The sequence below is a fragment of the Malaclemys terrapin genome, chromosome 6 (assembly GCF_027887155.1).
Source record: "Malaclemys terrapin pileata isolate rMalTer1 chromosome 6, rMalTer1.hap1, whole genome shotgun sequence".
NCBI classification, from domain to species: Eukaryota; Metazoa; Chordata; order Testudines; family Emydidae; genus Malaclemys; species Malaclemys terrapin.
Window position 1 is genome coordinate 104,474,004 of NC_071510.1, and position 17,533 is coordinate 104,491,536.

At 42.3% G+C, this 17,533-nt stretch overlaps 1 protein-coding gene across 2 annotated transcripts; it reads left to right on the forward strand.

Annotated features, from left to right (window-relative positions):
- Positions 1-707: 707 nt before the first annotated feature.
- On the forward strand, positions 708-15,462 carry TMEM267 (transmembrane protein 267). 2 transcript variants are annotated; one of them, XM_054031994.1, is made up of 3 exons: positions 708-764; positions 10,448-10,835; positions 14,783-15,462. In XM_054031994.1, exons 2-3 carry the CDS (start codon positions 10,524-10,526, stop codon positions 15,116-15,118), a joined length of 648 nt encoding a protein of 215 aa, XP_053887969.1. In that variant the 5' UTR covers positions 708-764; positions 10,448-10,523; the 3' UTR covers positions 15,119-15,462. The 2 variants fall into 2 exon arrangements, with proteins under 2 accessions (XP_053887969.1, XP_053887970.1); XM_054031995.1 differs by lacking the exon at positions 708-764 and adding an exon at positions 1,056-1,223.
- Positions 15,463-17,533: the final 2,071 nt, after the last annotated feature.

Below are 17,533 nucleotides of genomic sequence, written 5' to 3' on the forward strand. Positions count from 1 at the left end.
AGTTAGGGACTCTCCTTCCTTGGAGGTTTTCAGGAGACTGGGATCCGCTGTCTGTCTTGGATGGTTTAGACAGGACAAATCCTACCCTTGGCAGTGGCTGGGATTAGACCATATGACCCTTACAGTCCTGTCTAACCCTATTGTTCTACGATGCTGATTTTCACAAGCTGCTGTTGCTTACCAGCCAGGTGGCTGCCGCCAGAGCACAGTGTAGCAGTATGTGGCTTTTAACTGCTGGCTGTAGTGCAGGGGGGGCGGGCTGGCGCTGGGATTACATTCCCTGACCTAGCCAGGCCAGCAGCGCTTATTTTCTGGGAAACGTTTTACAAGGGAACGCTGCATAATCAAATGACCATTTGCCCAGAGCTAACGGGGCTGGCCGGGCGGGGCCTGGGGGATCCGGCGCTGCCATCAGCGGGACGGAAGCACTGTCTGCCTTGGCAGCTCCTCACAGCTTTCCCCGGGCCGCGGCAACAGTCACCGCCCCTCCCCCGCTGCGGTGAGAGCAGCCACAGCGCGGACAGGGCCCCCGCGAGGGGCGGCTCCTGGAGGTCTGTCCGCCAGCCGCTATCCCAGAGTGCTTTGCGCCTTTTAGCGGCGGGCCGCCCGCTGCGTCGCTCGAGTGATCTGCGGGTCCTGCCTGTGGCCGCCGGCGGCAGCGCCTCCCCGTGGGCAGAGCCGGGCTCCGCAGGGAGCAGGAGCGTGCGCGCTGGGGCCGCCGGCTTGGGAAAGAGGCGGCAGCAGGAGCGGCTGGGACGAGAAAGGTCTGCGCGGGGCCCCGGCGTGAGCCGGGCTGGGGTCAGTTCGGGCGGGGTGTTAGGAGGGGGAGAGGGGGGCTGGGCTGGGGCCCTGGTGTCAGTCCAGGCTAGGCTGGGCCGAGGCTCCGGTGTCACTCCGGGCTGGGGCAGCGGAGGGAGCTGGCGCTTCTCTCCCCAGACGCTCTTGGCTGCGTGTCCTGAGGGACTCAGCACTGCAGAGTCCTGTGCTGCCTTGGGCTCCAGTGTCACCCGCCCTCGCTGGGATTCACACACGCCCCTTCCCTTGGCACCAGAAGCTGGGCTCGCTTCACTGCGTGCTCAGGCTTTGCTCGGAGCAGCCGAGAACCGAGCCCGCCTAGCCAGGGGTTTGGGGCAGAACAAGTGCCGAGCTGCTGCTTTGTCATCACCAGAGACTAGCGGCCCCCGGGACAACTGGGCTTTAGCTCTGCTCTGTGGAGCCAGGTAGTAGTAGGTTTACTGACCGCTCTTCAGAACTGCCTCTGTCAGTGGGGTGACCAGATAGCAAGTGTGAACAATCGGGACAGGTGGTGGGGGGTAATAGGCCTCTATATAAGAAGAAGCCCCAAATATCGGGACTGTCCCTATAAAATCGGGACATCAGGTCACCCTCTCTGTCAGGCTGATAAATTCTTCCCCGTATGCCCAGCCCAGCTATCCCCTGTTTGCAATGGCTCTGCTACCTGACTTTAGTTGCCTAGAAAATCATAGGTTTCAAAGTAGCAACCGTGTTAGTCTGTATCCGCAAAAAGAACGGGAGTACTTGTGGCACCGTAGAGACTAACAAATTTATTAGAACATAAGCTTTCGTGGACTACAGCCCACTTCTTCGGATGCATACGAAAGCTTATGCTCTAATAAATTTGTTAGTCTCTAAGGTGCCACAAGTACTCCTGTTCTTTTTTTAGAAAATCATAGGAACAGCACTGTGATCCATAAAGCTGAGTTAGGCACCTAGGCTCCCCATACAATGGGGGGAGAGAGGCATCTAACAATTTGATCCACAAAAGACTGAATTTTTGTTGGAGTTGAGGCGATCTCTGGTAATGTTATTAGCATGTATCACATGTAGGATCTTCTGTCGTCTTTAATATTTTTTTCTGTAGTGCTTTTACTTTAGGAATAAATGTACTTGGTTAGAGAGGGCTGTGTGGTAACTTACAACTGTGGCAATTATGCTATTTGTAGCCTCTGAGGAGAAAATCAGAGCAGGCCTGCTTTGTCAGTCTGACTTTGCTGGGAAATTCACAGTATAGGCAGTAAATTGTGAAGCCTGGAAATAACCTGATTAGGAGGCAAAGAGATGTGTGTGTCTCTGCCCAAGAGAAGTGACTATTGGGGAGCAAGAAGCTCAAGAGCAGACACTGTTGCTGGACCATGGAGGGAGAAAACAGTTGCCCAACAAATTGTGTTCATCTATATGTCTGACAATTTTATTCTTTACTATAGTTTCAACCACTTTGCCCGGTACTGAAGTCAGGGTTACTGGCCTGTAATTGGAGTCATATTAGTAATCCTCCAGTCATTTGGTACAGAAGCTGATTTAAATGATAGGTTACAGACTACAGTTAGTAGTTCTGCAATTTCACATTTGAGTTCCTTCAGAACTCTAGGGTGAATACCATCTGGTCCTGGTGACTTATTACTATTTAGTTTATCAATTTGTTCCAAAACCACCTCTGATGACACCTCAATCTGGGACAGTTCCTCAGATTTGTCACCTAAAAAGAATGGCTCAGGTTTGGGAATTTCTCTCTCATTCTCAGCCATGAAGACCGATGCAAAGAATTCATTTAGTTTCTCCTCATTGGCCTTATCGTCCTTGAGTGCTCCTTTAGCACCTCAATCGTCCAGTGGCCTGATTGTTTAGCAGGTTTCCTGCTTCTGATGTACTTAAAATACTTTCTTTTTTTCTTTTTTTTTTTTTTGCTATTACTTTTGTTGAGTTTTTGGTTAGCTGTTTTTCAAATTCTTTTTTGGCCTTCCTAATTATATTTTTACACTTCATTTGTCAGAGTTTATGCTCCTTTCTATTTTCCTCACTAGGATGCTTTTTTGCCTCTCACTGCTTCTTTAACTTTGTTGTTCAGCCACCATGGCGCTTTTTTGGTTCTCTTATTATGTTTTTTAATTTGGGGTATACATTTATGTTGAGCTTCTATTATGGAGTCTTTAAAAAGTTTCCATGCAGCTTGTAGAGATTTCACTTTTTGCGCTGTACCTTTTAGTTTCTGTTTAACTAACTTCCTCATTTTTGTGTAGTCCCCCTTTTTGAAATTAAATGCTACAGTGTTGGGCTTAATCACTACACTATTACCAAGCGGTCCAGCTATATTCACCGCACCATAGTAAGTCTAACTCAGGAACCAATCCATGTAACAAACCTCGATGCCAACTCTGCCCACATATCTACACCAGCGACACCATCACAGGACCTAACCAGATCAGCCACACCATCACCGGTTCATTCACCTGCACGTCCACCTATGTAATATACGCCATCATATGCCAACAATGCCTATGGCTAGCCAACTACAAAAGCAGTTTCTCCTCCCTTGGTGTTCACACCTCAACTGTTAGAAGAGGGCCTCATCCCTCCTGACTGAACTAACCTTGTTCTCTCTAGCCTGACTCACTCTTGCTTGCATATTTATACCTGCCTCTGGGAAGTTCCACTACATGCATCCGACCATCTACTCCATGCTCCAATACATCTGTTAGTCTATAAGGTGCCACAGGACTCTTTGCTGCTTTTACAGATCCAGACTAAGATAGCTACCCCTCTGATACTTGACATTATTATAGAGTTTTTTATTTTAATAGCCTCTCTAATCTCCTTGTGCATTTCCCAGTCACTATCACCATCCTGGTTGGGTGGTCGGTAATATATCCCTACTGCTATATTCTTATTATTAAAGCCTGGAATTACTATCCATAGAGATTCTATGGTACAGTTTGGTTCATTTAAGATTTGTACTTCATTTGATTGTATGCTTTCTTTCATATATATAGTGCGACTCCCCCCACCAACATGACCTGGTCCGTCCTTCTGATATATTTTGTACCCTGGTATTACTGGGTCCCATTGATTATCCTCATTCCACCAAGTTTCTGTGATGCCTATTATATCAATATCCTCATTTAATATGAGGCACTCTAGTTCACCCATCTTATTATTTAGATTTCTAGCATTGGTATATAAGCACTTTAAGAACTTGTCACCTTTCAGCTGTCTGCCATTACATGACGTACTTATAGACTGGGATCGAGGCAGCTCTACTACACTGGCAGAGTTTTGCCACTATAGCTCGCAAACCCTGCTAGTGCAGAAACAGTTAATACCAGCAGAAGAGTGCGGGTATATCTTATACCAGTTTCCTGAATGAAATAAGCTAAACTGGCAAAAACACTTCTTTGCTGGTATAACTGCATCTAGACCAAATTTTTAATTGTAGATCTGGTTTAAATCTTCTTTTCACACAATAACTAGATTGAGCTAATTAAGTAATGTATTTTGCAAGCCCTCTAATCGTTATTGTAGCTCTTCTCTGAAACCTCTCCAGTTTTTCAGTATCCTTTTTTAAAGTGTGGACACCAGAACTGGAGGCAGTATTCCAGTAGTGATCTCTTCAGTACCATATTCAGAGGTAATATCACCTCCCTACCCCAACTTGATATTCCCACTATGTGAAATGGAGTTTTCTGGTACTCTAATGCTGTGATGGATAGAGTGTATGTTGCTTTCATTGACATGTTACCAGAAGTGTCCTTTTTGGTACATTAGCATAATCTTAATTCTGATCTATATTTTGGGAGCCTATAGCTGCATGTTCTCAACCACTTTTGGGATAATACCTTTGTACACCTAATACTTGTTTGTATATCTTCAGTAATAGGATTTCAACTAGGCTTTTATTCCCTTTGCTGTGTTTGCAATAACCGCTTGGAAGGGAGGCCCAGATTTCATTTGATAATTATTATCTAATAATTAGAGCAGTGATATGTCCTGTGCGGGTTCTGTAGCAAAGAAAGTCTACAACGTCATCTGGAGACAGCAGTCATTTTTGTCTTGTTCGGTGGTGGTCCTGCAAGAGCAGGCAGTTTTAATAGAGCAGCTAGGTCACTCATGTTGAATAGGGTAAGTCCAAGGCTGCATCCCTGCCTTACTCATCATTCATGCGTGAAGACTTCTTTTTGCATGTTTTTTATCTCTCAGTTGGATTGTTAGGTTTATTTTAATTATATCAAATGCTTTCACACTAATTCCATTTTGTAGTAGTTAAAATCCAGTAGTAGTTTAAATCTGAGGTTCTGTATTGACTCAATACTTTTTAAATAAAGTTTAGTTTCTTTCCTTGTCTTATGTTTTTATATATATGTTAAGTATGCGTAGTGTAAAGATGTGAGGCTTCTACAGAATTGTTTACTAATATTGATGCTGCCAATACAGCTGCCTATGTTGTTGCTTGGATGAGAGCATCTTTAGTTCTTTGTATTAGGATAATTAGTTTGTGACTACATCTCTGTTGATTGTCAGTGGAGGGTTAGGTTAAGTTGCATTTTCATAGTGGTATGGTTTAGAATATCAGTTAATATGTTATGGACAGCAAGTTTTCAGTTTCTGGAGGTTTTCTTTGCTTTTTTTGCTATGGGGGTGGAGTGGGTAGTCTTTAATGGAATTTCCTAGTAGATGTGAAATTTAAGGTGGTGTTTTTCCCTGGTCTATGATTTTGGTATTTAGTTCCTTAAAAGTAAAGGGTTAGATGTGTTCTTTCAAACTTTACCATTCTGAATTGCTAGGTGTTTTTGTGGTTAGGTTTGATTCTTATGTATCAGAATTAGTGTCTTTTGCAGGAAAAAAATAAAATTAAGTCTGATTTTTTTTGTTTGTTTGTTTGTTTGTTTTTTGTTGGAGCCTTGATTTATAGTTCCTTAGTATGATGGTGAAGGTGTGTAACCTGAAGAGCCCCTAAATGCCCACAGGCAGGTGGCCCACTATATTGTAATGCATATCAGACTTGACACACTCACTACACGCAACATATGTATCGTACTATGTACTTAAAAGGTATCATGTGAGGTATCCTATGTAAACAGGTAACATGCTGGTTCCAAAAATGATTGTGTGATGTATGTACATGTTGAGTACAAAGAGTTATGCATGTGGAAGGCAGTGCATAAACCCATCCTGCCCTAGACAAAGGAATATGGATTCTATCTGGCTTGATTACAGGCAGAGGACAATGAAAGTACATTTACATATGTAAGCAGGGTCTGAATGAACTCTCCCCTGACAGCTACTTCGGGAGGGGGAGAGACTTCAGGAGCAAACTGTATTTACATGAACACACCTACTCTGCATAGGTATCTAGCAGACAGGAGTTGTGTAGCTCCAAGTGATCAGCTTTGGCTGGTATTGGGTTACAAATCACTTTAGTATGGCATGCAGGGGTAGTGAAATGTTATTAATGTTTTCTTCGTTGTATGCTTAAAAGGGAGCAGAACTGTGCTGAGCTTGTCCCGATTGAGGGGTCACCCTCAGCTGAAAGGAATTTGTAAGCCAGGGGCTTGAATGCCAGACCCCTGTGAAAGTAAGAGGGATGGGGATAGGTGTCCCAGCTAGGAGGTGTGAATTCTTCCTAAGGGTCCCCAGTCTGTTCCTCCCCACTGTTCAAAGATAGAGCTAAGTAGGTTTCATTAGGAGCCTTTATTATGTCAAAGTGCTTAAATCACCTCTGGTGGGGCAGTGTTTCTGCCCAGCCCGCAAAGAGCTGAAAATCACTAAGAGACTGATGAGCAGAGGTCACAGCAGAGAATCAAGAGTCAGAAGAAGGTGACTGACAGTTGGCTGGTGAACAAACTGCTGGTGAGGCAGTGAGCTGAATGAGCCGCTGGCGAGGCGGCCAGTGGAGAGGAACCACGGCTGGTGGGACAGCCGGTGGAGAGGAACTGTGGCTGGCAAGGCGGCCAGCCAGAGCAAGTGTTCAGATGGTGGAGCAAGCAAGGTGCCTTCTTCCCCGGGTGGGATGTGAATTCACACAGATGCACCTCTGAGCCCAGGATCTTTACTGATCAAGGACAACCACTGTGAGTGGGGTATGGTGAAGGAGCAGAGAAGGGCACAGAAAAGGAACTTTTGGTTGTAGAACTCAAGAACATGAGATGGAAGGCACTGCCCCACTCACTCTGGGGTGGGTGTCCTGCTCACAGTTTTATGATTATGAATCCTGCTTGTGGCATTTTCCCTAATTAATGTCAGATAACTTCCTTCCTTTCATTAAAGGTTTCTTTTCTACACTCAGACTCTGTGCTTGTGAGTGGGGAAGTATTGTCTCTCAGAGGCGCCATGGGGTGGTGTGTAATTTTCCCAGGTAACTGGGTGGGGGCTTGAGCCGGTTCTGTGTTGTATTGTTGAAGAGGAACCCCTAGATATTGAACCCGTCCCTGGTTGCTGCTGGCTCCACCTGTCAGAAGGGTTACACATATAAGGTAAACAAAGCAATCAAGTTAACAAGAAATGGAGGAAGGAGCTTACTGAGATCACCAGGGGCCAAGTCTGCACCCCTAGGAAGTCTTCCTGGCTCTTGAGACAGAGATAATGAACTCTAGAAAATATAAGAAGAAGCATAAAGAGGTTCTAGTTGTTTGTAACCAGACCTGTCTCTTTTGCTCTTGGTTAGTATTACTGAAATTCTGTTCTTCATTAATAAATTTATTCTACTTTTATTACAAAACGGTCTCATTGCTGTGTATTAAAGTGAAGTGTGAGTCTTCAGCTAACCAACAGACTAGAGTGTACACTGTCTCTTTGGAGTGAGTGAATTTAATAATTTCTTTGTGTGTCACAGTGAGAGGGACTGGACACTGCAGAGAGATGTCTCTCAGGAACTGGTGTTCACTGATTATCACCTATCAGAGGGGTAGCCGTGTTAGTCTGGATCTGTAAAAAGCAACAGAGAGTCCTGTGGCACCTTTAAGACTAACAGATGTATTGGCGCATAAGCTTTAGTGGGTGAATGCCCACTTCGTTGGATGCCACAGGACTCTCTGTTGATTATCACCTATAAGGCAAGGTTTCAACTGGCAGAGTCTTGGAGTTTGCTCATGAGGTAGACAGTCAGCTACCCCACGGTCTAATCTCCAGCAAAACTCTCACCTGCTGAGGTGGAGGGGTGACACACTGGCTTACAGTTCTGGATGTTATGAATAGAATATAATAAGGTGTCAAATGGGCACCTGTGTTTTAAATGGGAGGGTTTCCTCTGTAGCAAGTTATCTGTTTTCCTGAGTGCTGCTTTAACATTTTTTGTAGCTGATTGTTAAAGATAGTTTTGTTGATCTCCAGAGTCTCTTTCATAGGTCATCTGTGGTCTAGTTGATGTCATTTCTCATTTGGTCATAAGTTCCTAAACAAATATTATCAGGTAAAGATTTGGTGAATGGGGATGTTGGGTTTCTTCCATATTTTGATTTTCTGTCCTGTGCTGATATATATTTTGTAAGACATTTGTAAAGCTTCTGTGCTATGTGGGTGCTTACTATTACTTAGTTTGATTTTTTTTCAGAGTAACAGCCGTGTTAGTCTGTATCCGCAAAAAGAATTTAGTTTGATTTGTGCAAAGACAGGACGAACAGTCGTTGCTGACTGGGGTTGGACTGTTTATGTATTTCCTTACCTCTGTAGACAAAAGTAGGAAGTGTGAATATTCCAAAATGATTAGAGTTCAGCAAGAAGGTGCAGATGCTATAATCTGTGGACTGTACGCCAAATTTGCTATTGAAGTAAGCTGATACAACTGCAATGAAGTAAATAGAGATATGTCAACTTACTCCAACTGTGCATGCATTCATATGTATGTATGTACAAAGAACTCTTAATGTCTCTTAATGAGCTTTTCCCAAACAGAAATCCTGTGCAGGGTATATTGTGAGCTGAGACAACATCCAATCTGACATGGAAATCAAGTAGAAGTGATCTTCTTTTTAACTATATTTCTCCAGTTTTCCAGCTCTCCTTCTCGGGCCCCCCCCCCGCGCGCGCTGCACCAACCACTTCTTTAATAAGTGCTGCTACTTGGTTGGCTAGGAAGAGGTTTGTGAGATGCTGGGGTCACTTGTTTCTTAAACTGGAAAAAAAAACCTGGAATTTAATTCTTCAAAATGTGATATTTTAAATTATGAATAATCTTAAGAAAAGTACAAAGACTAATGCTGCAAAAAATGGTTCATGTTATATGATTACTCTGAAGGGGTACAGTCGGTTAACAGGCTCTAAATTTGACCTATTTTTTGTCATCTCTATGCAAAGTTCATGTATTCATTCTTTTTTCTTTTTCAAATGAATGCTTCAATGGACAGCTGACATTCATTATAAAAGAAAAAAGTTCAACATATGAAGCACTTTTGTACAACCCTTCAATACACCTGCATGTGCTTAGGATGGAAGAAATATTTAAGAAAATTTATTTCAGTTTAAAATTTTGTACAGTTTATAATAAAGAACTTTTTTACAATCATGAAAAATTTCATAACAATGTCTTTCAAAAAATCATTTTTAAGGGCACCACTTAACATGAGTGTGAAAATAAATTCTTATTCAATTAAAAAAAATTATTTACCAAAAAGTAATGTAAAAGAAAGGACTTTGTGCTTATCAAAGCTTTACTGCATTATAAGGAGATAGCAACCATCATGTAAAGAGAGCATATTGTCTATTTAAAATGCATTGAAACTAATCTGTTCCCACAGATTTTTGAAATAACGCAGGAGCATAACTATCAGATGTTTAGAACAGAGATTGTGTTCTGAGAGGCAGTTTTTCAGTTTTGCATATAACACTTACAGAGCTAGGGAATAGAACAAATTTCACCAGCTACACAAGGTAAGGGGCGTTCTCCATATTAGTATTTGTTTAATGTTATATTCCATCCTTGTGATAACAGGATCTAATTATTGTATGTGGTTTTGAGATGTTGTTTTAATGAGTCATTAAGGAGATTTAGTTGTTCCCAAGGTGCAGTACCCTTGCAGCAAAAAGCTTTGCAACAACTTCAAAGTGTAAATGATTTGATAAAGATTTTTTCTAAATGATAGAAAGCAATTGTCACTAATAATATGATTTCCCTTTTACGAATTTTTGATCCCATAGTTCAACGTGAAAAGTAGAATTACTTGGGTTAGCCCAGCATTCTCAAGAACTGCAAAGGTGACTTGATAGATTGAGGGAATGTGCTGGAAACAGCAGTAGAGGTTGCTGCTGAGTGCTAATTAGAGCAGCATATTTAGATTTCCTCTGAAAGGAGTAAAGTTCTCCTCAGTTCTCTTTGACTGAACTATATTGGCTTCATGATGCTATCTATCCTGACTATTGCAGGAAAATCCTCTCAGATTTTGTTTTATGAAATTGGAAATGTCAAAAGATAAGAATCAAAGCATGATTAAGTGTTTATTCTCATTAAAACAGCACAAAAATTTTGATTCAGAGCCATACTGTTTGGGTCAATGAATTAAGTTAATTATATTTAATATTTCTGGAGAATCTTAGATTTTGTGCAATGAATTTTCTATTAGGATATGTTTTATTACAGCTGCAGATATAGTTGGGTTTGACAAGTATTTAATGCTAGCTGACACACTTCTTCATTAAGACTTTTCTCTTTGATAATTTACAGAATGACTGAAGATTAAAAGGACAATGGGCTGCGTGTATCCTGATGGCATCTTGTGTACAGTGACAAGTTACTTGCTATGGCATCTGAGACTGAAAAGGCTCATGCTCTTCTCCAAACTTTCAGCACAGCTTCAGTTATTTCCAGTTTAGGATTGGGAATATTCTGCTTCATAGCAGACCGACTGCTGCAGTTCTCTTTCATTCAGCAACACGACTGGGTCCGAGCTCTCTCTGATAATGCAGTGCATGGTGTGGTGGGAATATGGTCCTGGGTGATAGTGATTGGGCTCAGGAAGAAGAGTGACTTTAGTGAAGTCATTTTAGCTGGTTTCCTCTCTTCTGTCATTGATGTGGATCATTTTTTTCTAGCTCGCTCCCTTTCGCTACAGGTAAGCAAAGTAGATCAAAGTTCACTTTATTTTCTTAACTATTTTTGCATTTTCACCTACTTCTAAACTCTATATCAGCTCTTGGAGCCTAAACTTTGCAGTCCGATGTCTCAGTGCCTTGATGTATTTAATTGGTTACAAAATATTTTTAAAACATATATAAAAAGCTATAGTTTGTGTAAAAATTCATTTACATCTCACTGCAATTTTAAGTATAAAAGCCCTACGTGGCATTTTTTTCTGTCTTTTAAAAAATGTGTAGTATTAGATGTAGATATTTAAGTTCTAGAGACTCTAGGCATATAGCTCCTAACATTTGTATATCACTCGCTTTGTTAGCCAAGTTACACTTCTGTGTGTAGATTCATATACTTTGTTCTTTTTTTTTCTTTTAGAATAAGTGGTAAAAGCAGCCAGATGATAGAATGTCCAACTGTTATTTAGTTTAAATAAGATTAGGCATTGACAGATTGAAAATTAAGCTTAGCGAGGGCTCTGTTTTGCACCCACAGAAGGAGGAGGTGGTGGTGGTAAATAATTACAGGCGTAATTTTAGGACCACAGCTATTTGTCGGCAACATTTAAAGTCACTTGTATGTTGCAATTATTTGTGCTTGCAAATATGGTGGAAAAATGGAGACCAGCCTTTGAAAAATCTCACTTCTAATCAACAATTTGATGTTCGTAGCCAACTACCATTAGGAGGTACTCAAGAAGGTTTTGACACTAGGTTGATTTTCTTTGGATTAATAAGGAGGAAATATGACACCAATATTAAGGAATGTGTATGTATAATAGATAGTGATCTTTTTGCAGAGCTGTTTCTGTCAGAACAAAGTTTTTGTGCCAGCCTTGTTGGAGAGAACCAAATTTGAGTGTTCTATGTAACACATTAGTTAAATCTAATAGAAAGTAAAGAACAATATAAAAATGTTTCAACTTGGGAAAATGGAATTTTCTAAATTAAATTTGTAAGGAACGTTTTGTGTAAAAGGTACTATTATTTGTAACAGATTTTAAAATCTCACTTGTGCTTGAAAATGTTGTACCTCCTATTGTTGCAAGATACACCTACAATTGCTATAAATCAAGCCTGCACAACATGCGGCCCGGGGGCCACATGCGGCCCGCGTGGGCTCATTGTGCGGCCCGCGGGGGTTGAGTAGATAGGCTCACTGTGCGGCCCGCGGGCGTAGGGGGGGGTGAGTAGACAAGCGGCGGGTGAGGGAGGGGGGCTGAGTAGGTGAGCGGGCAGTGGCAGGAAATGAGTAGGCGATCCAGGAGGGTGGAGGGCTGAGGAGGCGAGTGGGCGGGCAGTGGCGGGGGGTGAGCAGGCGAGCCAGGGCAAGGGAGCTGAGGAGGCGAGTGGTGAGTCGGTTGCTGACCTGTTCTACTGATCTGGTCTTGCTTCTATCCCCTCTCCCAGGGCTGGCTCCAGGCACCAGCAAAACAAGCAGGTGCTTGGGGCGGCACATTTCTAGGGGTGGCATTCTGGCGCCGGCCATCATAGATGCCGACTCCGGGGCATGGGAAAAAAGTGCCCTCGCTGCCCCAGCTCGCCTACGCTCCGCCTCCACCTGCTCCCCTGAGCGCGCAGCCACCGCTCCGCTTCTCCCCCCTCCCTCCCAGGCTTGCCACGTGCGAAACCGCTATTTCGCGCAGCAAGGCTGGGAGGGAGGAGAAGCCGAGCGGCGGGCGCTCGGGGGAGGCGGTGGTGGTAGAGTGGAGGTGAGCTGGAGTGGGGAGCGGTTCCTCTAACCCCCCCATTACTTCCTGCGCCCCCCCACCCTAGCTCACCTCTGCTCCGCTTCCTCCCCTGAACGCGCTGCTGCTCCGCTTCTCCGCTCTCCCTCGCCTGAGAGGGACGGGGGAGAAGCAGAGCGGCGGCATACCCTGGGGAGCAGGCGGAGTGGAGGTGAGATAGGGCGGGACGTCACGGGGGGCCCATAGGAAGCAATGGGGGTGAGAAATGTGGCACGCCAGGGGAGGAGGCGGTGCTGGGGATTTGGGGAAGGGGTGGAGTTGGGGTGGGGCCGGGAGCATGAATAAGAAAGGGGAGGCGGCCAAAAATTTTTTTGCTTGGGGCGGCAAAATCCTAGAGCTGGCCCTGCCCTCTCCAAGCGTTGCAGCTGTCCAGAGGTGCCTACCTTCCACGCCTTCCTCATTCACACCTCATTCATTCAACAGGGCAATTGATTACAAAGTGTGTGTGTGGGGGGGAGATCTTATTCTACTTCTAGCAAAAATACATTTTTCTTTTACCTTAATTATACTACCTTAGGGGCCGCTATAACATATTACCGAGGTTCAATACTGCTGTTTCGGTGGGGCGGCGCTGGGGAAGAGGGTTTAATTCCGTGGAGCAGATGGCGCACGGGGAGGGGGGGGTTCGGCGGCGCTGGGGAGGTTGTTTCCATGGGGTGGGCGGTGCTGGGGGGGGGGTTGTGTTTCGGGGGGGTTGGGTGGCGCTGGAGGGGGGTTGGCGGCGCTTGGGGGGTTTCGGCCCTCAGTTGTTTTCTTTGGAGTAATATGGCCCTCACCGCTTTACGAGTTGTGCAGGCCTGCTATAAATGAAAGATTAGAGAGGGAAATTCTCAATTCTTTCAGTTTGTGTACTTTGTGCATTTGACTGTACTCTTTGGATGTCAGTTTCCCTGTTTGTTTGTGTGGGACTTTCATATCACAGAAAAGACAGAACACTTTTGATTTTTAAATAGAAAAATATTGTAAAACCACAAAATTGTCAGAGGACACTTAACTCATTATTTGAAACTGGGACGTGGACAACCTGAAATCTAGTCAAACGGTTTAAATAGAATTTATTTTAGATCTTACTTTAATGAACACTTGTCATCTGTACATCCACTTACTTTTTAAAATCTGCTTTGTATATGTGAATCACTAAATACTAATTGTTTTAAAAACCTAGTTTTTTTTTTTTTAAAGAATCTATTTGCTATCCTGAGCTTTTTTTTCCTCAAACAGGAATATTCTGAAAATAAGTCTTTTCTTAACTATTTCCAGTAAATGGCAAACTTCACTAATAGTGACAGGTTTCAGAGTAGCAGCCGTGTTAGTCTGTATCTGCAAAAAGAACAGGAGTACTTGTGGCACCTTAGAGACTAACAGATTTATTTGAGCATATGTTAGTCTCTAAGGTGCCACAAGTACTCCTGTTCTTTTCACCAATATTATATGTCAATGCAGAAAGGATAATATTTGCATGTACAATACTCTAGCTTGTACTATCATTCCTGTTTACAACTACAGTACTCTGCTTGAACCTACTTTTGGAATGATTATACTTTATTTATTTTTAAATTTCCTTGCTGTTAGTTTGTAGTCTAGTAAAAGAGTATTTGTTTTTTTTTCAAATTCCAACTCTGACAGTCATTATATATTATGAAAATTCAACACCCAGTATTACAATAGTTAATGAAAAACAGTATGCTTATGAAAGGATTGTGACAAGAACAATTCTTTCATTAGCTGAAGTATAGAGGAACTATATTGAGACTTTTCACCTCAAGGTTTGAGTAATGAAAAGTACCTCCACTAATGAAGAAAGGAATAAAGAATAACATCCTCTGACACCGGTCAGATGTCATATTGTTAATTTCTTTCTTCAACATAAATCTGTAGGATCTAATAGTACACTTGAAGTCAGTGGTCACTTTACCATTAACTTCAGCAGTAGCATGATAATGTATTTTCTTCTCTATTAGAAGTGGGCACTCCTGAAGTACCTAAAAGTATCTAAGAAAACCTTTTACTCATTCTTGAGAGGGAGAAATGAATAAAGATAATAGGAAAAACAGTTTTTATTTGCACTTCTATGGGAAACAAATGGTTTCTGTTCACTTTATATTTCATCTGTAAACATCCGAGAAGCATTTTTACCTTGTCATGATGGTGTTGGTCGCCAACTGTATTTTTCCTTTCCACAGGCTGCTCTGACTCTTCCGCAAAGACCACTTCTTCATTGTTCTACTGTGATTCCTGTTGTGGCTGTGACATTAAAGTTTATTATGCACCTTTTCAGGCTTAAGGACTCATGGTGCTTTCTTCCCTGGATGTTGTGTATATCCTGGACTTCTCACCATGTCCGTGATGGAATTCGTCATGGCCTCTGGATCTGTCCATTTGGAAAAACTGCTCCCTTGCCATACTGGTTTTATGTGGCAGTCACAGCATCTTTACCTCATCTGTGTTCATTTGTTATGTATTTAACAGGTACTGGAGAACTAATGTCTATAAAACATGGAATTCACATTGATGTCTAAGGATGATAGTCCTTGGAAGTCACTTGTTTTGAAGATTATAGTGAAGTTGATCCCTGTGCATTCCTCATGATTTCTAATTTAGGCAATTTGAAGCCATGGAGCCATTTATAATTCCAGAATTGATTATTTGTGGCTACAGAAATCTGTTGTCTGAATGATGTTGATGTAATTTCCAGGCATCCTCTTCATGACATCTGTAGCCTTCAATGTCAGTTCTGTAATAGCTAATTAATATATAAAATTCAGTCATTCCTAAATATTTAAATTTCCTCCTCCTCCTATTATCTCTGCTATAATAGTGCCATTCCTCTTGTCACCCTCCACTTTGGGAAATATATTCTCCCTTTGAGCACCCATTTTTTTTCCTATAATTAACATTTGCACAGTACTTTGAAGATGCAAAGCACTACAAAAGTGCTAAGTATTAGAATTCAGTGCTGTATATCCCTTCTGAGAAATATCTAACAGCTGTTTTTGTAACTTGTTAGTTTACCCCATTTGAGTCTAACTTCTTGTACTCAAATGGCTGGAAAAATAATGCTGTTTGTTTTTTCAGGATGTGCTACTGATTGTCTTGGGAACACTTAACAGTGACTGCTATTTAGTAAAATGTATTCCAAGCACTGCTCTTGCATAGTTGCCTGATACTCAATTTCCAAAAACCTCTTATCTGGGATTTTTGTTTAGAAAAGAGAAAACAATTAGTTTAGGAGGATTGTGTCTGTGAAATTACAGAAGGTTTGCATTATTTAATACTAATAAATATTTATTTTATCTAATATTTAAACAATTGTGTTAAAGGCTTATTTGCTGCAGGAAAGTATAAGCTTTAAAGAATTTTCAGTTAAATCCTAAGAAAATTGAAATGACTCCAGAAATATAGCTATTGTATTAAGAGTTTACTACTGTATCTATTACCTGTTACTGTGAAGCTTTTTTTAGCTGCAGCAGCTTCTACTAAATATAATATTGTTCCTCTACTTAAAAACAAAAGCACCTCATTATTCTGAAATGTTATTTTATGCTGGTAAAATGCAACTTTGTGCGTGTGGCAAATTCATGAAAATGGCAGGAATGTGCACCATGAGCTTATTCAAAGTAACCTTTTTCATTCTGTAGAAATCTCTCAGAAAATCCCCAAAATAGAACTCTGTGTGTTAGGTTTTAGTGGGTAGCATTATAAGTTGTGAAATATTTTGCTTCAACCTCTTCCTTAAAAACTCTTAAAACAACAAATTCCAATTTATTTATAGGTGTAAAGAGCCAGATTCTTGGCTGGTGTAAGCTAGTGACTTCAGTGGAGCTATGCCAACTTACACCACCTGAAGATCTAGCCTGAGATGTTGTTTTTATGGAAGAGAAACTGCAGAGTTGGATTTGTTTAAAATAATCGGAACGATCAGTAAAAAACAACTTCTGTATTTTCTGCATTTTAGAGCTCCCTAAATTTACCTCTGCTATTGCTGACTCATGGGGGCTGCATAGACCTTCTGTGCTATGCAGCTGTGCATACTGCACCCTATTCTGAAAAGTTACTTCCTGCCAATCTTCTCTCAGAAGCAGAAGACTCAGCACCACTTGAGTATAATATGGTAATTAGGCTTGTGAGAAGAATGTTGAGGCAGTTAGTCTGCTTAGTATGAAACCTAAAAGTCTTAAAGTTCCCTCCTTGGAAAGAAAATTTGAGGGAGCAGTATGGCATGAAAAGAGGAAGCTTCTTTAGGAGTGCTTTGCACAGCATGTGAATCTTTCCCTTTTATGTGCAACAAATGCTGCAATGGACAGTGGGTATCAAAGTCGGGGAGGCTGAGCTTCCGCAAACAGCCTTGCGTGGCCCTGCCCAGGCTCCACCTCCAGGTCCCCTCCTGCTTCCTGGCACTGTGCTGCGATGGGCTCTTCCCCTCTGGCCGGGGCCCCAGGCTGGGACTAATGGGGGCTGGCCTGCAGCCAGGGACTCCACCTGGCGCTCCGGGCCTGGGGAGTGGGGCTGGGAGCTGGTGGGCAGGGCCTCAGGCAGAAGGGGTGGGCGGGGCTGGGGGCTAGCCTCCCTAAGCCCGGGGTTCACCCACCGCCCAGGAATGCAGCCCAGAATGCAACACCACACGCATTTCAAATTGTATAGTGCCTTTTTTTTATTTATCCTTTTTTTTTTCTTATTAAAACAATAAATAAAATCCCTACCCTATTCGGAGAATAAAAGTCTGTTTTCTCCTCTTAACGTTTATTTAAAAATATCGGCTACCAAATGTTTAGTTATTAAAACCCGTGCATGAAGAAAATCCATATAGGAAAGTTTGTTCTGTTCTTGTTTCATAGTACAGTATTATCTGTAATTTATTTTTATTCAAAGACTATTATGATAAAACTGAAATGAAACTCTCACAAATGGGGGAAAGGGGACTAAAGATTCTTAAA